Source organism: Gossypium hirsutum, chromosome D07, assembly GCF_007990345.1.
Source record: "Gossypium hirsutum isolate 1008001.06 chromosome D07, Gossypium_hirsutum_v2.1, whole genome shotgun sequence".
In the NCBI taxonomy this organism is placed as follows: domain Eukaryota; kingdom Viridiplantae; phylum Streptophyta; class Magnoliopsida; order Malvales; family Malvaceae; genus Gossypium; species Gossypium hirsutum.
This window is the reverse complement of record NC_053443.1, coordinates 7,442,950-7,463,745: the sequence shown is the minus strand read 5'-3', so window position 1 is coordinate 7,463,745 and position 20,796 is coordinate 7,442,950. Positions and strand designations below refer to the sequence as shown.

At 31.8% G+C, this 20,796-nt stretch overlaps 1 protein-coding gene across 9 annotated transcripts; it reads left to right on the top strand.

Annotated features, from left to right (window-relative positions):
• The first annotated feature begins 11,306 nt into the window (after positions 1–11,306).
• Positions 11,307–19,976, top strand: LOC107953322 (uncharacterized). Of its 9 annotated transcripts, none has more exons than XM_016888598.2 (12): positions 11,307–11,714; positions 11,797–11,875; positions 11,956–12,049; positions 12,149–12,298; positions 12,502–12,633; positions 13,360–13,510; positions 13,606–13,644; positions 13,728–13,802; positions 14,514–14,573; positions 15,219–15,283; positions 17,284–17,374; positions 19,720–19,976. In XM_016888598.2, the coding sequence occupies exons 1-12, from the start codon at positions 11,640–11,642 to the stop codon at positions 19,744–19,746; spliced, it is 1,038 nt and encodes a 345-aa protein (XP_016744087.1). In that variant the 5' UTR covers positions 11,307–11,639; the 3' UTR covers positions 19,747–19,976. The 9 variants fall into 9 exon arrangements, with proteins under 9 accessions (XP_016744087.1, XP_016744085.1, XP_040953251.1 ...); XM_016888596.2 differs by having other exon boundaries at positions 11,459–11,714; positions 11,956–12,089; positions 12,171–12,298; XM_016888599.2 differs by having other exon boundaries at positions 11,477–11,714; positions 11,941–12,089; positions 12,171–12,298; positions 15,219–15,228; positions 19,720–19,740.
• Positions 19,977–20,796: the final 820 nt, after the last annotated feature.

The following is a 20,796-nucleotide window of genomic DNA, read 5'->3' as shown; positions in this document are numbered from 1 at the left end:
GAAACACCCACAAGGGTGTGTAAGGAAAACTCATAAGGGATTTTCCACGAGGGATGTACACCCCTCCTCTCATGTATGCATGTATGTATATATCATATTTTTATTAGAGAGATAAGGGCACCCATGAAGGGTGTGTAGAAATGGGGTATCCCACAAGGGGTTTGCACCCCTCCTATATATTACATATATTTAAAAAAAAACCACAAAGAGGTACAAGAAGAGAAAAACTCGCACGGGGTTACACCCCACACGCATATACTTTATATATTTATTAAAGAAAAGGAAAATGAGTGTTGTGATGTGATAATTATGTGTATATAAAAGGGATTGTCACCCCTCGACACTTTTAGGGTATGAACCCCTCATGCATATATATATGTAAGTATATATTAGTCATCCAAAGTTTTTATGTTCGATTGGTTTTACTGAACGGTGGAACCTTCCTTGCATTATGACCTCAAATTTGCATAATCTTGGGTAGTTCAATTGTTGATGATTGCACCTCCGCTACATTGGTAAATTGTGTAAGTAGTTCAACTATTGACAGTTGCACCTATGCTACTTTCTCCAATTGTGTAATACTAGGTCTAGCAGCATCATTTACAAAATTCTCCAATTGCGTAATCTCGAACCTATCAAGTCAATGGTTGTATCATTCATGAAATTCTACAATTGTATAATCTTAGGCAAGTCAACAGTTGTACGTTTTGTAAAATTCTCTAATTGCATAATCAAACCTGTCAGGTCAACGATTGCACCCTATGCGAGTTCCTCCAATTATGTAATCTTGGGCCTATCGAGTTCGGTTACACCTATGAATTTTTTCAAATGCATAAACACGAGTAAATCAAGTCAATAATTTCACCTTCTGTAAAATTCTCTAAATGCGTAAACATAAATATATCAATCAGTAATTGCACCCCCGCTATATTAAGGGTTCATCCCTCTAAGGGTGCAACTCTTTCACCCTTCCACTAAGGGTACAACCCTCTTACCATTCCAAAAATTTTTTGAGAATGATGGTTTAGAAAAAAAAAATTACGAGGAGTCAAAAGTACTTTGTAGATCAAAGAGTTTAGAAGATAATTTAGAAACAAAAAGGGAAAATCAAGGAAAGGGATCAAAATTGTTATGCCATGCACTTTTGAAAAGGATTGAAAGCCCACCGATGAAGGAGAATGGTGGCAAAAGGCAGTGACAACTGGTTGTGTTATGAAAGTAATAGAAGTTTTTTGGATTTTTTTATTCAAGGGAATGTTCTAAAGATTAAGAAACTTGAGAGTCGGCTAATGATAAAAAAAGCAAACTAAAATAATAATAATGTGAAAACTCTTTAGATTTAGGGTTAAATACAAAATTAATACCCAAACTTTTCTGCTTCTCCTAGATTGGTACCTATATTTTTTTTGTCCCAAATTAGTATCTGGAAATTTTTTTCTGTCCACTAATTCGATACCTGAGACTAACGTCGTTAATATTTTACTGACGTGACAATGCTAATCACTCATGCACCGCCACATGGCATCCTATTTGGCCTTCTTTTTGTTTTTGTTTTTGTTTTTATTTTCCCTCATTCTTTTCCCTTTTTCTTTTCTTTTCTTTTTTTTTCTTGCTGGGTATGCATTCTACACTTTTTTCTTTCTTCTTTCCTCCTTAAACCCCCCCAAATTTTCCCAATATTTAGACATGACAGTAGTTGCTCAATAGCTGGTGTTACTCAGCGATAAAGATTACAACAGTAGCACTAGTTACTGCTTCTCTTTTTTTCCTCCATCCTTTACTTTTTGTTCTTTTTCTAGCAATATTTTATAGCTAGAGAACCCAATATTCTTCAGTTTTCGATGATGGTGCACGATGGCCAACAAAAATAATCTCTCTCTCTTTTTTAAATATTTTCTTCTACTTTCCTTGAAAACGAAAAAAACAACTAAAAATATTTCTTTTGTTCTCTTTCAAGAAGAATTTTGAAACCTAAATAGCCAAAATTTTCTCTTCTTTTAAGCTCACCAAATCTATGGAGATGGTGGCCCCCTCATGGCTTAAGGGTTAAACCTAGGTGAGGCAATTATCATCGAAGACTCCTCCCTTTGTCATTCAAAAATCGAGCCTAAAATCCCCTCAAACCCCAAAAGCTTAACATGCATGCAAGATTTTTTTTTGTTCTGAGATTGTGTGGCCAATTGGTATTCTGATATTAGTTTCTATTTTTTGTTGATTTTTAGAGTTTCTATTTTTTGTTCCGAGTTTGTGTAGTCAATTGATATTCTGATAGTTTTTATTTTTTTGTTGATTTTTCGATCAATTCTTTTTTCTCTTGCTCTGCAAGTTTTTGTAATGTTCGAAAAAGTTTTTCAAAGATTTTATTTTAAACATTGATTATGTCTCTGGGTTCAAGATTTTCCATAAACATGTTCATCAAACATCAAAATTTTCAATCTTGCATTATTGATCAGGTAAAAATTTTAAGAGCGATAAAGAACCCAATGTGAAAAGGAAAATAACTCAAAAAGGTTGAGCCTTGAGAGTATCGAAGAAACAGCCTTCCATGGATTACGTAGAGGAAAATTTTGAAACTTGTGTGAATATAACAATGAAAGAAAGAGATCTAAGGGGATATACAATAGCAAAAAAGGGGATTTTGTGGTGATTGGATGGTGAAAAAGTGAGAGAAAATTTTGAGAATTTTTTTCCAGAAGAAAGATGAAGTGCAGAAGCAGGCTAACAAAAGAAAAAAAAAAGAAAAAGAAAAGAAAAAGGGAAGAGGAGGGAAAATAAAAAAGAAAATAAAAACAAAAACAAAACGGAGGAACAAAAGGATGTCATGTGGTGGTGCATGAGTGGTCAGCATTGTCACATCACTAAAAAATTAACGTTGTTAGTATTAGGTACTAAACTAGTGGGTGGAAAAAATTTCGGATACTAATCTGGGACAAAAAAAATCATAAGTATCAATTTGGGAGAAGTGGACAAGTTTAAGTACCAATCTTGTATTTAACCCTTATATAAATAAAGTGATTATTAAATATTTTTACATGAGAGATATAATTTAGATATTATATCATTTATATTATAGTATTTTTTAAATATAGTTTTATATTTACCAGTTAAGTTTTAGCTCGATTGGCATTGGCATTGTTGCTAGTGCAGGAGAACGTGGGTTTGAGTATGCTGAAGCGCGTTATCTTCCTATTTAAAGATTTGGGAGGGGTTACGAGTAGTTCTAGGCATTATATTCTATCAAAAAGAGTAGATATAATAAGAACTTATACTGAGATTAATGTTAAAAATATATATTTTTATATTTTAATAGTAATAAATTTAAAATATTTTATCATTACACATTTTAATATATTTGATTGTAAATAATATATTATAATTCTTTAAAAAAATATTAAAATTATAGAATAATATTTTTAATATGTTATATAATAAAACTTTTATTAAATTAAACTTTATACTTAAAAAAAATTCTTTTTTAATTCAAGGGTAAAAGTGACATTTTCATTTATTCTTTCTATATTCTTTAATATCATTCCATTCAACAAAACAAAGTAATGCAATTTCTCATCTATTACATTCCACTAAACCAAACTACATAATATCTATTGCATTCTTATCGAATACCCACTCCATTAATCTTCTATTATATTCCAGCAAACTAAACATACCATAAAGGTTCATTCCACTAAGAGTACAACTCTCTCTCCTTACCAATAAGGGTTCATTCCGCTAAGGGTATGTCTCTCACCCTTCCATCAAGGGTACAACTCTTTTACCTTTCCACTAAATGTTCATTCTATTAAGGGTACGAGTCCTAAGGATGCAACTTCCACACCTTCCTAAGGTCTAACTCTCACACCCTTTTAAAGGTACTGCTCCTAAAGGTAATATCCTCATGTACTTTATCTGTTTTTTCTTAATCTTCTTCATTGGTCTGGATGAAGGAGAGAAAGATTGTGAGAGGTCTACATGGAGGAAAAAAGCTAAAGTTTGTAATGGATAATTTATTAAGTTGGCAAGTTTCTTAACCTTTTTGTGTCACGGAGTTAAGTAAAGGAATGAAAGTTAAAGATTTCAGCTATCTATCGATTCTGTTTTGTATTGGATAAGGTTGTGGGTGATCATTTTAATAGCCTCTGCATGCAAAAGAAATTGGTTTTTATGATGATGAAATATCTCCATTGAAGATTCTGAAATAGTTGCAAGTCTATCTATGAGGTATAAATAAGATGTTTGGTGTAATTTTTGTTGGTTATGTTTAGAGGTGAGCATTCGATCGAATCGAATCGAAAATTTTTGAGTTAATCGAGTTTTTGAATCTTATTTTATCATCCTAACTTTATTTGAAGTTTTCTCGAATCGAGTCGAGTGAGATGGAATTCGAATCGAATAGAATCGAATATATTTGTTCGAGTTAAACTTTAAAAAATAATTTTGGGTCCTTGTAACCATTGTCACCCATCGTAATAAAATTTGTCCACCTTAATCAAATTTTTTATTAACTTTCATCACTTCATAATTTATTTATTAATTTTTTACATACTGGTTAGCTTATTTGCTTGCTTAGTTGTTTCAATTATCTTCAGATTCTTGTCACTATGTATTTTAGAATTAAAAATATATATTAAATGTAAAAATATGATTTTTTAATAAAATTTATTTTAAAAATAAAATGTGAAATTGATGCCAATATAAAATTTTAACACGAATATTTTATGGCATACTTAATAATTCAATTTTAATATAAATATTCAATATGACTAAACAATTCAATAATATAAATAATATAAAATGTGAAATTTAATTTAATAATATAAATAGTAGATATAAATAAAATTATTACTATTTATGTTTAGTGATTTTTTTTTGGATAATTTTAATTTTTATTTGACAGTAAAGGGTGAGAAGTAAAAGTTTAGGGGAAAAATAAAAAGTTTTGGGGAATAAAAGTTTGAGGGAAAGTAAATAGGGGGAGTAAAATTTTGGAGGGAAAATATTAAAAAAAAATTGGAGGGGGAGGGTTTGGGATGATAGATGGGAGGTGGGATGGGAAGGGAATAAAAGTTTTAGGGGAAAAGTGGGAGGGAGTAAAAATTTTGGGGGAAAATAAAAGGTTTTGAGGGTTTTTGGGAGTAAAATTTTGAAAAAAAAATAAATGGGAGAGTAAAATTTTGGTGGGAAATGGATTTTGGGTAGATTGGGGAGTTGGGAGGGGAGGGGAGTAAAAGTTTTGGGGGGAAAGTGGGAAGGAGTAAAAGTTTTGAGAGAAAAGTAAAAAGGTTTGAGAGTTTGGGGTAAAAATGTAAAATATTATACTTTGATATTCGAATTATTCAAATTATTCGAGTTATTCGAATTCGAAAACTCAACTCGATTCGAACTCGAAATTCGAAAAAAAAATCGAGTTGATTCGAATAACTCGATTCGTTTAACTCGAAATTCGAATTTTTTTTTATTTTTTCGAGTCGAATCGAGTTTTGCTCACCCCTAGTTATGTTGGTTGAGTGTTGAGAAAATGTTGCGTCATCTTATGGCGGGATGTTGTGTAATGATGAGTTACTCCATAACAGAATATTGATGTATCGTGAGGTTTGTTGTGTTGAAGTGAAAAGTTTATGAAATGTTTGGCATAATGTGTGTCGTGCAAGAACAGTAGTGTTAGTAGAATGCCTGTGTATGATTATGCGGAGTTGTAGAGGGTTGTTTGGCGGATGATAGATGAAGAAATATCACGATGTGCACTCTATGCCATGTGTTAACTAGCATTGCAGAAGTTTGGGCAAATAGCACAGAGAATGTATATGCTTAGTTTTTGAATTTGCGGAAGTTCAGGTGGATTGTACGGAGATATATGTGCAAATGAATATGATAACCCAATGTGGGTTCTATGTATGTATGAGACTCTACGGAGTCTAAGGCTTTAAGCCTCATATGTGTAAGCAAGCCCATGGCCATGACACATGAAAGTTATGAAATATATGAAAGTTTGCCTGATTTAATTCATAAGTCCGCCAATAATGAGTTATCTGTTTATGCGAGTCCGTATATGCAAGTTATGACAGTCCATCAGAACTATTTTACGTGAATGATCTTGCATTAGAAAATTCACTCCTAAGTATCCGCTCCCATGTTATTTGTTTCTAAAAGTATATCACTATGAATGGGTTACCTGTGATTTCAAAACAAGGGCAAATATGAAGGTCTGCCAAATTTGTTTGTTTGATTAAGATGTGTTAGTTTTCTTTAATGACCCGTTATGGGGAGTCTTCTTTATGAATCCGTCGGTATGTTCGTAAAGCATGAATTCATAGACTTGGGTCTGAAACAAGAATCTGTGAGAATCACAATATGAATCTAAGTCTGTTAGGACAAGTAGCAATAACAATCTGCACAGGGTCTAGTCACCAAGATTGTCTTATCTGATTACTTGTATATATTGGTGCAAGATGCACTATGAGTTTTCTTTCATACATTCACAAGTAAGAATCCGCAAAGATTTCCTCTCAAGGAAATAGCTACATATGGGTCTACAAAGGTAACTAACGAAGATAGAATATGCAGAGATAATTCGACAAGTAGCCAAATGTTTATTTGCATTCTGATATTTCATTTGTGAAGTCTCATCATTGAAAGCTCTTTGTGTGCAAGGCTTTGTATGGCCGATTACGGAATCCCTATTTTCAAGACGTCCGTAATATATTAAAATCAGTCAAGCAAGATGAATTGTTCACCAGGTTGTGCAGTAATTAAGCAATGGTGTTTTGTATGGATGATGTACCAAGTATGGGTTAGCCAAATTGTGTGATGTAAATACCATACCAATGAGATTGGCGAACCAACCTAGTAGAGATAGTCAGACTTTAATTCTAAATCTTGAAGTGCCATCTTATTAACATTCTGCTAATGCAAGGTACGCAAAACTTACTAAGTTCATTTGAACTTACATTTGTGACATTATATATTGTAGGTAATAAGAAAATTCAATAGTTCATGAAGGGACTAGACCAGAATCTATCGTATCCAGGCAGATGTGCTTCCTATTCATAATATGTATACAACAGAGCGACCCAGAGGTGGTGTCTCAGGGTCAAAGTCTTATTGTAATTAGTTTTGATAAGAATATTATTTCCAAACTAAGCAAATAGTTGATATGTTTAAACCACTTTGTGAATTATTTTGTATCTTAGATTAATGTTACATAATCGAAATAAATTTGTGGCATGGCCAAATAGATAACTGTATTTTAATAATAACTACATTAAGTTAGAATGACGAAACATACTTTTAAAAGAATGTGTTAGTTAATTTTCGATTTTGATGTGTTGCACCCTGTAATCTAGATCCGATGATCAGGCCGGGTATGGACTATTACAAGTACCCTCAATAAATTTAAAGAATCATATATATTAAGTCACATAATTTCTTAAAAAGTCAAATGTTTTCAATAAAGATCATTAAAACACAAAATATTTTCAATTTCATTGAAAGTTTTAAGCTCAGATACTCTACCCTTATATGTACCTAGGAACCTAAAAAATCACTTAAATGCTGCTAGGGCCAGAGGTATCAACACATATTGTATGTGTATTCGTATCTAATATAAAAAATGATCAAACGGTCATTTCTGGGCAAAGGTATTGATACGTCATAGTTGGTATCGATACCCTATAGCAAAAGTGCAATAAAAAGCCTAAAAACCTATATAAACTATTCTAAATCCTATACAAAGTATACTAACACATGTACAAACATAAAATATGCATAAACAACTAAAAACAACACAAACATGCATGAATGTAAGAATCATTAGGTGAGTTCCTTGTGTGAGAAAAATATATATTAAACCAAAGTGCTAAGTGCCATAAAATGTTCAAATGAGACATGCATACTTAGCAAATGGTGTAATGCCCCAAATTTCGGTACAATAAATGGTATTGTTTTGGGTACATCTACAATAGAATTTATGAGAATAGTTGAAATGGATATGTTTTAAAGGAATTAATTAGATATTTGAGAAAAGAAATTTGTAAGGACGAGCGTGAGCTCAAAATTACAAAAAAATGATTAAATTGAGATTTGGAGAAAATGTGAGGACTAGAGTATTGATTGTTAAGAAGAAAAAGAATGGTTTAATAATTATTATTGGTATGAAAGAGATATAGAAAATATATTGCTATGGGGAATTAGAATAAATGTATGGACTAAATTGAATGAAAGTGAAAGAATAGACACTAAAGTGTAATTTTTCCATAAAGAGAATTATGGTAGTGAATTGAATATAGGGATTAATAAAGGGGTAATTTGGACATTTCATGTGACATATTTTGGAGTATTAAAAGAAAAATGTGTTGATGTTGATAAGCATTTTGAACCATTAGTTTTTAATGAAAACAAGCGATTAATATGGGGAACTCATTGGGTTGACTTTGACCCAATTTAAATGAATTAAGGGTCTGTTTGATTGCCAGTAAAATATTTTCCGTAAAATGATTTCTGGAAAATGTTTTACTTTTCTGTAAAATGATTTACTGGAAAATATTTTCTGGTATTTAATTGAATCTGTGTAAAATATTTTCTGTTGCTTGGCAGATTTTTTGAAAATATTTTTCGAAAAAGTTGTTTTTACATATATTAATATATATTAATAAATTTTATATTTTAAATTATTTTTACATATATTGCAATGATTTATTTATAATAATACTCAATTATTAAGCTACAATATTAATCGTTATAAATTGAAAAAAACTAATATCAAATAAATTATTTGTAATTGTGTTAAAAAACAAGTATTGAATAATTAAAAAAACAAGTTACTGGAAAATCGATAAACAGAAGTAGTTTTCTACCGGAAATGAATGAAGGAATGAAGGAGGCGATAGAGAGAAGAGCACGGAAAATGTCTTACGGAAATTGAAAGGGTAAGACATTTTCCCTAAAATGTAACCCATTTTCCCTTGTTTTGGAGTTCCTTTTCCAAATGGAAAATGTTTTCCGCCAATCAAATGCTGGAAAAGTTAGAAATGATTTTTCGGAAAATTAATTCCGTCAATCAAACAGGCCCTAAAAGAAAAGAAAATTGATATTTTGGCCTTTCTTCCCCTTTACGGTTGATTACCAATGGAGATTAGAGGATTTCAAAAACAAAATAAAATTCATGGGATATAAAAAGTCGACACTCCTATATCTTAAAAGTTGAAAGTTCTTCCCTCTGTAGATACACATGCTAGCTATCCACGCCAAGTAAGAAAACACCTTTGGATTACTTTGTTGAAATTTAGGGAGATTTATTATTGCAATTTTTTCTTTTGTAAAAATAGACTATTTTTCTAGAGTTATTGCTTCGAGATTAGTTAAGGACTATAATTGGATTTAAGCAACTAAAATTTGAGACCTAGTAGCATACAATGTGTTGCCAGTTTAAGGGAGGGAAGGAATTTTGTGATTTATCATGTGTTCAAAGTTTCAGATTGGACCCGCTCTCCAAGCATCCATAATTTCCAAAATAGTGAACAATATCATTTAGTTGAAAGTTTGAAACAATTAAATTTTCAATTATGATTGATTGGAAAGTTCGAGAACCTCTCCAAAGGCAACTTGTGATTCTCAGTCTCCCTACAACACTGAACATACATGCAAACATGTAATTTATTTGATTAAATTTATTACTTTAAACATCATGAGCTGATTCGTTTTATGAAAATATATTTTGAAATTTCACTTCAAAACATTCTTTTATGTTTTCTTCACGATTTATAATAGTTTTAAGGAATGAAATAGGTTTGGAGAATAAAAATAGGTGCATGTGTCATTCTCATGTATAAATTAACATAAGGCAAGCATCGAGGAGTTGAAAGGATAAATTTTGAGGTTTTGAATGAGGGCATAATTGAATGACGAAGGGAAAGAAAATCAATATGAAGGATGAGCAAGAATGAGGAAAACCAAAAAAGCTGGAAAATGGCGTGGTTGATTCACAAAGCACCAATAGAGAAAAAAAAATGCTGAGATTAAGAGCAGAAAAGAATCGATGAAATCTATATGTGAAGGGGTCAGGAAGATTAATTATTAGAGTGAGGTAGGAACATAATTATTAATAGTGGTTAAAAGGATTAGGGTTAAGGTTGAACCAATATGAAGAAGGTGAAGGTGATTGGGGAGGGGGAGAAAATGATACACACGCTCACGAATAGGGATGTAAAGAAAATGTAATTAAGGTCAAATTTGGAGTAGACTCATCCCGTCCCTTTTTAGAATATTTTTAATACACACAAGTAATAAGTTTTGAGGTTACCCTGATCTCCTCCATCCTCATCTAATCGTTTGCCTCCTCTCCTTCTTCACTTATATTTTGCTATTTTTGTGTTCTATTTTACATTTTGAAAAATTAGCCTACTTAATTCATAATGCCATTGTTGTTATTAGTCTCCTGCATGTCGTGGTTGCAAAGTTCATGGATGATATGTAAGTGTGCTTAACTTCCTTGTATAAATCACAACCTTATTTTTGAGTTTGGGGTCTTCTTTGGGGTACCTAAGTGTGTTCCTATGAAAAATTATTTTGTTTTCCTCAATTATATATATGTATATATAAATTCTTGGATGTTGGATACTTTGATCTCTTCCATGTTCATAAATTATGATTGGTTTTGACAGTTTTTTCATTCCTGTTTTATTTTTTAACTTATTTTTCTTGTAAAGACCAAATGACTAGAATTGGTGGAATTGTAGAATTGGTGGATTAAAATGAGGTTGAATTTTTTTATTTAATTTCAAGGATAGTTCTTTTTAAAAGATTGAAATCAAGATATGGTGATTATGAGTTAGTTTAGCATTATTTCTAGAAACACTCTTGAAATAAAATTATTGTTAAACAATATATTTTTGAATTTTTAAAAAATGCTGCTTTTTTTTACTAAAAATAAAGTAGAAAATTCTAATTTTTGCCTAAAATACTTCTTCACCCAAAAATACTTTTAAAAAGTAATATTAAATTAACTCTAAATTTTAAAGTGAGATCATAGAGGGCAAAAGTGTTAAACTACCTATAAAAACTAGGGTAACCATTCTTACTAGAGAATTATGATTTAGCTAATAAATGATTAAGTTATAAATTAACATAGAGTCTCTAAAATTAAAAAAAAATATTTATTTTAAAAATAATAAAAATAATATATAATAAATTAAATTTTTGAAAATAATAAAAATATTTTAATCTGTAAAAAAATCTATAATTTAATTCTGTTTCGTCTTGAAAAATTTTGCAAGGCCCCTGCTAAAGATCCAGGCCTGCAAAAGGTGAAAAACATTGCATTCGGCAGTCATGAAGTTTTGGTCAATTTTCGGCTTAACCCGCTGAAAAAATTAATATTTTCAAATTTAAAATTAATAAAATGAGGAAAATAAATATTTTACTTAATTAAAAAAAAATGATAATGAGCTTACCTAAAAATTGAGGCGAGTATTTTACGAATATAAAAACGACAACGGAATCAGTTGAATTTCTTCCCATAATACTCCCAGTTTCGTGGTTCGAAAATCAATTAAAAAAAAAAACTGCAAATCAATATCAACATTTGCTTCTTTAGCAGTGGAAATGAGATTCACTGTTTGATACTAATACAACTAGAATTCTTGAAAATGGCTCTTTACCTATCTTCCTTTTTTCCCCTCGCCGCCACTACCACTAGCCTCTCATTCTCTTCCTCTTTCTCAGTAAGATACTTCCAACTTTCACTAATTTATTATCTTTTTCGATTTCTTTTTCTCATAATTTTACTTTTTGTGAACTTTTAAGAATATGGCTTGGCCTAGGCGCGCGAATGCGGTACGGCTGCTGGGTTGTAGTAATGCCGCGGTGTCAAGACATGGCCAAGGTCCTTTTTCTGATGCCTTTGTTTGTTTTTTTCCCCTAAAAGGATCTGCTTTAAATTTTGTTTAGAATTTTGGGTTTCAGTTGCGAATGAATACGATCCGGAGCTTCGAGTTGTGCTTGAACTAGCTACGGATGAAGAGTTATATGAGCTTCAAAGAATCCTATTTGGTCCCAGGTTTCCGATTTCGCTTGGTTTTGATTGCTCAGAAATTCAGGTTTTTATTTAAAACAATTTCTTATTTGGAATTTTTTGTAATTTTGTTACGAATTTCAGCTACTTTAGTCCCTTATTAAAGTCTATACTGAATAAAGATGATGTGGAGGATATGATGATTGAAGAGAATGTTGAGGAGCGAGATGCTTTTATAGCAGGTCTTGAATCACGCTTCTTATTCCTTGCTGCTGATGCCCGATCGACATTGAGGTCAGTGCCTTCGATTGCTTTCATAAATTTGGTCTTGTTGGATGCCTGTTTGCATTGCTAGTTATCTAAGACACTTTGCTGAAACCAAATCAAGCATATGATTGTTGCTGATGGTAGACAGTGACAATTTTTATTTCTTTTGGTGTCTGCTGAGTTTCTGTTTTGATAGGCATCTCACCGATCCCGTTTGATCTTCTGATTAGGGGTTGGAGGCCGTCATACAGAAATGTCCTGCTTTCTGTGAGGAAGAAGTTGAACATTCCTTGCTCAAGCAAATTGTCCACTGAAGATCTGGAAGCAGAGATTTTCCTTCATCTATTGAGGAATTACTCTAGGTAACCTCATTCAATCTCAATGTTTAGCAAAATTTATCCTCATAAAGTTTTTGGTGGCTACAAAATCGTGAGATCAAGGACCACAGTAAGTGAATTCATTGCCAGCCAAAATTGAGGATAAGTTTATGGGTCTGTTTAGGTTTGGAAAGTGTTTTTCATTTTACACCTCCACTATTACTGCAATATGATGAACAAAAATGTTTATAAAGAGATTCAATTAAACTGGTAAATAACTAAGTTTTGAAATCCTTTTTTATCTAAATTCTGAACAAACTAGACAACTATTTTAGCTTGTTTCTTTTTTAATTTCTAATGTATTATTGAAATCAATTTGCTTAAGGTAGAGATAGACGAAAAAAATCAGTTCTATATATGCACAATGGTAACTTTTATTTTGTGCTGCCTTGTTTAGTGAAGAATCAGGAACTTTTCCAGGCTTATGGGTCTGTTTAGGTTTGGAAAGTGTTTTTCATTTTACACCTCCACTATTACTGCAATATGATGAACAAAAATATTTATAAAGAGATTCAATTAAACTGGTAAATAACTAAGTTTTGAAATCCTTTTTTATCTAAATTCTGAACAAACTAGACAACTATTTTAGCTTGTTTCTTTTTTAATTTCTAATGTATTATTGAAATCAATTTGCTTAAGGTAGAGATAGACGAAAAAAATCAGTTCTATATATGCACAATGGTAACTTTTATTTTGTGCTGCCTTGTTTAGTGAAGAATCAGGAACTTTTCCAGGCTTATGGGAACATAATAATATTTCCAACATCCAAAATAGTCTAGAGTTGGGACTTAGCCAGTGGAAGGTGCAGGTCCTTGCTGCTGGTAAGGTTGGGGCAACAGAATTCCAATCAATGGTTTTGAAGGTATTTATACTTTTTTTAGTCCAGCTTAATTTGTTAATGATTATTTTGATTCTTAATATAAATTGATACGTAGTTCATTCCTTCTCTTTGTTTAGGGTGGTGGTATAGTTACTTTGGCAAAACTTTATCAATTGGTAAGATATTGACTTTATAGTAGTTTATGTTTTATCTTGCATTGTTCGTTATTTTATTGAGCTTTATTTGTTGTTTGTGGTAGTTGACGAAGAAATTGTCTGGAAAGGTGTTCCTAGAAGCTGCCAACTATTTGATGAAAAAGGAAGCTCTTAAAAAGGTGCCAATTGAATTCATAACTTTCTAGTTGTTGAAGGAATTGATCTGTGGATGAATTATGAGGATTTGTATTTTACTCAATACTAGAATTCCACATATTTTTTGTTTAAAAATGTCCCCAACCTTTGTAACAACTAGAGGTGTCAACTAAGTAGGTTGTAATAAATTTGAGTTACGTTGGTTTTTAGATTTGAATTTTAACCTTGTCTGGTCATTTTTGGGTGAACGTTACCCTCCAACCTCCCCTTTTTTTCATGCTACTGCTATATGCAAGGCAATCATCTTCTGTGTTTCTTCTCCTTGCATGGAGGGCAGAAGGTAATATTTCTGCATGTACTTGTCTCTCCCTGTGTTCTTCCTAGAATAGTTTATTTATCAAGGGTAGGTGATAATGCTTTTATTCTTTCCTGCATGCTTGAATGTAAGAAGAGCAAATCATTTTTCTGCTACTTACCTATTTGTTCTAAATGTGTTCTACTTTCTTGATTATGATGTAAATGTATATCTTTATTGTTTGATTAATGAAAATTATGTAATGTTCCTAACAGATTTAATAGTGTTTTCCTATTATTTTGTTATCTTTTTAGTTGTCATGTATCAATCTTCAACTCTCTTTATATCGATGTAAATAATCTTGGCTGAGATGATAGAATGTATAGCATAATTTAGCTTTGAAACTCTTAACTAACTTTCTTGCTTTCTTGGCTTCTAGGGGGGGCAGGTAGTTGCTACTAGTGTAGAGTCAAGAGCAGCCTTGCTTGCAGCTAAGCAGGTAATTTTATTATCATCATCATGATAGAATATAAAGTTCCTTCTTGTTAATATATACTGTCATATGGAAAATAATCTAAAATTACTAATGAATAAATTCGATTTTATGGGTGCAAATGTACATGCTACTTTCTTAGTTTATGCATTTTCCCTTCTTCCCTGTTTGGCTATGCATGTGCTTGGATATTAATATATCGAGTTTTTATTTGATACAAGTGAACAATTACATTACAATGGGGAAAGGGGGAAAGGGTTTACAAACACAATGATCAAACCCTAGACCTCATGCCAATCAACTTGAAACCCACACAAGTTTGCCACTGAGCCAGTGGCATGATTGGCAATATATCAAGTTACAACCTATGCTCTACTATATACTAAAATATTAAGTGCTAATCTCTACCATAGTATTAGTCTTAAAGTTAAGTCTACATGGTATATATTGATTTTCTTTGGGTTGAATATGGTAATTTTTGTTAAAATATTTTTATGGAGAGAGCATTACTTCATCATTATTTATGAATACTTGCAAAGCTAATATGTGTGAGTTGTTTGTTTTATGCATTGTAAACTATATGATAGGTGTTGCGCACCTGGTATTATTGTTTGACATCTTCTTCTTTGTCTGCACTCTAATCATGGACAGGGCTTTGCAGGTGCTACATCCAGATATGTGGGCTTGAGGAGTATGATGAATTTGCTTGGCCCACTGTATTGACTCTTTTCTGTTTAAATATTTATCATTTACTTTTTCCTTGCATATTAAATGTTGTTGTTCTTGGCTTGCTAGAGAATTTTGTTTGATGCAAACCCATCTTCTCAATGTTCATAAGTTTAAAGCTTAATGTGCATCATAGAGAGATATGATTGTCGCCTCCTTTTTTTCCTATCAATAAAACAATCATACTAGTCTTCAACAAACCAACTTCTTTATAGCTTACTGACTCATGATTGATACTCTAGCACACCTTTTTGTTTATGGTCCCTAGTTACGGACTGAGCCACCATACGATTCATAGGAAAATAGTTTAACTTAGCGTGGCTTTTCCCATTGAATTGTTTCTTTCACGCGAATGCCTTATGGAGACTGTGTGGAACTCTTTTTAAGGGGAGTCCCTTACCTTAAACTCATTAGAGAGAGTCTTAAAGCTTTTAAAATGGGATTAATCTGCTTTCTGGAAATTATTAAATAGAGTATTTATTAGATTTTGATTAAGAGATTATTTTTGGAAATAAATTAAACTGATATCACGTTAAGAGGATATCACGTTTGTTTTGATTTTCCTTAATATCCTCAAAGTGATTTATGGACTATGGTTATTCAAAAGGGAGTTTTGATAAAAGGATAAATCAATTATCCCATCTTTCACCTTTTGACCCCGAAATACTCTGCTTAGCCTACAAGGGTTCTTCTAGATAACTGTCTGAAAGGTTTAAGAGAGTGTTCTGTTCATGTTCGTTGAGTGGATATGGTAGATGTCGGAATGAAAAAGTTTGTGGCTATTCGGTTCGACCTTTGCACTAAACGCTTTTTGGGAAACCCGAGTCTGTCTACTCAGATCGTTTGAAGGTATATTTTGAACCTTCTTTATCTCGGGTATGTTATCTTGCACATGGATCCATGGTGCGGGTTTGTTGTAAATTGTTTTCCCGATGCGCTGAAGGTGCTCAGGTGACCCAACAAACCCATAAGAGATTGGGTTCCTCCTTTTCCATTTGGTAAGACCTCAACTGTGTTTCTTCTGTCATGTGAAAGCCAATCCCTCTTTATCTACCTCAGTTGTTCTGATTTGAGAAAAGTCTCTAACACCTGTATAGCTAAATCAATGAATCTTCCATACCATAAAAGGTTGGAAAGTTTAATTTTGTATATTGTGGCACTATTCTTGACCCGCCTTTTAACTCTTTATCTTATTCTCTTGCCTATTCGGTTGACTACTTGTTTAGTTGACACTGTTGTTTCCTCTGTTACTCTTTTTCTTTTTCACGGTTCTAGTTGGAAGCCATCAATTATTGTATCTGCAATGACAATTGCTGCAATAGCTTATTTCCCAACTTGTCACTGCTTTCAGCCATCCTAGATTCTTCTTCCAGTTTTGTGTCAATTTGCTCTCAGAGGTTCGAATCATCCATGGTGTTTGGCTCTGATAACAAATTGTTACAATCCTGAGTTACGGAACAAGTCTCCAAATGATTCGTAGGAAAATTGTTTAACTTAGTGGGGCTTTCTCCCTATTTTCTGTTTCTTCGACGCAAATGTCCTATGGTAAAAGTGTGAAACTCTTCAAATGGTGTCTCTTATCTTAGACTCATTAGAGAGTCTTAAACCTCTTAAAAGTGAATTACTTTGACTTAATTTTATTGCTGTTGATCTGCCTCTTAAATAGAGGTTACATAGGTCTACTTGTTTGAATAAAAGGCTTAAGCTAAAGAAATTAAAAGAAGCTAATACTGTAAAGATACTTTAATTAAAGATCTAATAAAAAATAAGCTAATATCTCTTTAAAAATAATAATTAATGACTTCAGTGTCAAGATATAATAATTAATGTCTAACACCTTTCCTGGGTAGATTTGACTGATCAATTTGTAGCAAATTATCACAAGCTATTGTCATCTTATTCATCGAACTTATAAAAAAGTTCCACCTGTGTTGCGATTACCAATATAGCTTGCTCTTCTTCAAGTTTGATTGTGTTTCATGTAATGTAGGTTTTGGGGAACATTTCTGGCTGACGTTGTCATTCAGATGCTAGGAACTGATTATGCTAGAATTTTGCGAGCTATCTATGGATTTGCACAGGTATTGTTGTCACTTTATTATATGCATGCCTACATGTTGTGCTATTTCTTGCCAAATAAATGTGTCATTTGGATCTTCTATCAATATATCTCATTTTAACTTAGTAGAAGTTTGGCATTTTTTAATAATAAATTATTAATGGAATGATGTTTATGATAACTGAAGTTGAAGTGAAGTCGGAAATTTATATGTATTACGTATATTGTCTTGTCCCTGGTATAGTCTAAGTAGGGAAAGAAATTGGTACAACCTAATAATGATGTATGAGCAGTCTTGAGGAAGGGATCATATGGAAAATACACGTGAGCTGCTCGAATTGTTATGCTTATTCATCCTCTTGTCCATTAGGTCTATTGACATATCAGATTTGTTTATTGCCGTCAGAAGATATGTTGGAGAAAAGTTACATTATAACGTCTAAAATCCAAATTGGTATCACTTTGTCAAATACTAGGGTCAAAAGTTATAGGTTTATGGTCCAACTGTTATTGTTGTATTTCAATGAGATCATAGTATCATGACTATTTCAATATTAATTTGGCTTAGTTTGGCACCTCAGTTAAGTTGAAATTTGTGGTGGGAAATTTAAGGATGGAAAATTTGTCCGAACATCATGATGGAAAACTGTGGTGAAAGTGTGCTTTTGTAATGTGTTGTGATGAGATGGAGTGTCAAAGTTTATCTTATTGACAAATCCACAGTAGATATAATTTGATCATTATTAAGGAATATAATTTTCTTGGCATATGTGTAATTTGATAAGAGCTTTTCATATGCCAAATTGTGTATGAACTGGAACAATGAAAGTAGCTTGAAAGCAACTTTTCATTAAAGCTAGTGGGGGAGTAAATTAAAAGCTGCTGCAAGTTTTAGTCTTAGGCAGACTTGTTTGCCTAAAGTTGGAAAATATAACAATGGTTTACAAGATTGTAATCCTAGCATCTAATGGAAGTTTATATTTTACATTAAATGAGATTTAAGATGAGGTGTAAAAGATGTAAATTTCTGGAAATGTAGTCATGAATCTGGATTACATTGGTTGTCAGACTAATGACCTATTAGCCCAGGGTTAGGACAATATTAAACAATTAAAAGCACAAATTTACCTTCACAGACATTGGGCTGGCTTTTTACCTCTATTGACAGTGAACCTAGCAGTTTAAACCTGAATCAACTAATTAATGTCAGCAGCTTCAAATATGAGTAAATACTAAGGGTGTGTTTAGAAAGTCACTATGTGACTTGATTCGAGTATAATTGTTTGTAATTACACATGTATGGCATGTTGAGGTAACTCTTGTGATTATTGGGATCCATTGAATTGAGTGTCTTAGTGGGGGGGGAGGGGAGTGAGAATTGAGGTACTTACTCGGGCGATTACAACTAATTACACTCAAATGTAGTTACCAAATGGTTTTCAAACACACTCGGTACATAACTTGAGTTTAAGTTTTTTTATATATAATAATTTTATTTTAATTTTAGGACATTTTATTTTTAAAATATAATTAATGTTATTTTAATAGCCTTGTTTAAATAATCTAAAAATTTTATTGACAAAAGATAATTTTTCATGCATTTTGTTCTACTAAATATTTAACTAAATTACATATATTAATTATTTATACTTGGCTAAAGACCAACCGATGATAATAAGGAATTTATGTTTACTGTTAGAGAGGGAATAATTCAACAAATATGGAATGCTAAAATAATTAAATAAAAATTCTATAGAATTTTATTGTTAATTTTATTAGTAATAGTATTGTTGGATACTTTTTTGGACCAATATACTGCATATGATGATTAGATTCTATTTGTTACTTGTTTAGAGATTTTTTTTCTTTAAGTATTATTGATAATTTTAATAATTTATATTCTTCTTTTTAGAATTTAAAATTATGTAGTGTAATTACAATTTATGCTACCAAATTGAGATAATTACATTTTGTCAGCTAAACATGTCTAGAGAATTAGAATTCTTTATAATTAAAAAAGAGTTTAATTACTACTTTAATAGTTACACTTTTATCCAATTATTCTCTAGTGTCTAACACTCCCTAAAAGTAGATCGCAACATTTACATGTCAGTTTTTTGGTTTTGCGATTTAAATAAATATTATGTGTTTCCTGATATACTTTTGGAAGCCAATTATTTACCAGGATTTTTGAAGTTTAAGCTGTAATGTTGGCTTCAAACTACTAGAACTCACAACTTCAAAAGAATTTGTGTCTACCAAAGCGACATGTACAAAATGTTGCCTTTACTATGATTTATAAGATGATTATATAATATCTGCAAGAATGTTGAATTTGAAGTTCTAACATTCTTTTTTTCCTATCAGATCCGTATCACACGAACATACCGGTAATAATTCGCAGATGATTGAGTAGTAGTTAGCTTTTCAGGTGGTCCATCTTGAACTTCTCTAGTGGTAGAAACATAACTTTGGAACTGATGCTGCAATGACATTAGGTATGTTTTAAGCTGTAAAAATTTTCTCATAGTAAATTTGTAGTATAATTATCTCTTCTTTAGTGTCCATAAGTGTTTGTTTTACAGCTTAACTACGATAAATTTTGAGTATTGCATTCAACTTTAGATATGGATGATATTTGTGATCTTGTAGTGCTAATGTGGGATGAAAGTTGCTGCTGTAGTACTAATAGCAGCAGCAGCAGCAGCAGTATAAATTATATGGACATTGATTGTGCTAATAATTACATTAAAGAGTTGAAATGATTTCTGCAATTGTAGAGATCAGCTGCATGTGCCTTTGTGATCGCAAAACCATTGAAATATAATCCAGTTTCTTTTTATAATATATAAATAAAGATGGAAAAACCTTTCGGCTCTACAATTTCAAAAAACTGCTGGTTGTGGTCTGCCAAATATACTCCATCGTCTTGCTGATTTTAGCCTCCATTTTTCTTTCCAGCACGCTGCCAACCCAACATTATTTACAACAAGAAGCTTCATGTAAGATCCATTTTATGACTCTTGAATTAAGCACATTTTTCCATGTACGTTGGGGCCTGAACACAAATAAAATCTAAGGCCAAATCTACTCATGAAACACTTCAATAACTAAAATTTAACAGGTTTATATTAAACGCATCAATATCTGTGCTTATAGTTGTGCAATTTTAAAACTTAAAAAATAAAACTTGGTCGAATTTGAAGGGGTAGGTAGTAATATTGGTGTCAAAATGAGAAAGGCTTTGTCTGTTTAGGTGTTGAATTTACATTCCGAAAATACTAATAATATTTGAATTCAGCTCATCCCAACAAAACAATAGTGCATAAGCTGGAAGTTTGTTTACCATAAGTGAAACCACCCTTTTTAAGTAACACTAAATTTTAGCTTATAAATTTACTCCATCTTTATATTCAAATTAAAATTTAAAAACAATTTATATAG

What these genes read in the sequence shown, in the direction of transcription:
- LOC107953322 (XM_016888595.2), top strand. Translation starts at nt 11,640, where the DNA reads ATGGCTCTTTACCTATCTTCCTTTTTTCCCCTCGCCGCCACTACCACT. An exon ending in AAAAGGAAGCTCTTAAAAAG is followed by an intron (nt 13,803 to 14,513) that starts GTGCCAATTGAA and finishes CTTGGCTTCTAG; the next exon opens with GGGGGGCAGGTAGTTGCTAC. An exon ending in CCTTGCTTGCAGCTAAGCAG is followed by an intron (nt 14,574 to 15,218) that starts GTAATTTTATTA and finishes AATCATGGACAG; the next exon opens with GGCTTTGCAGGTGCTACATC.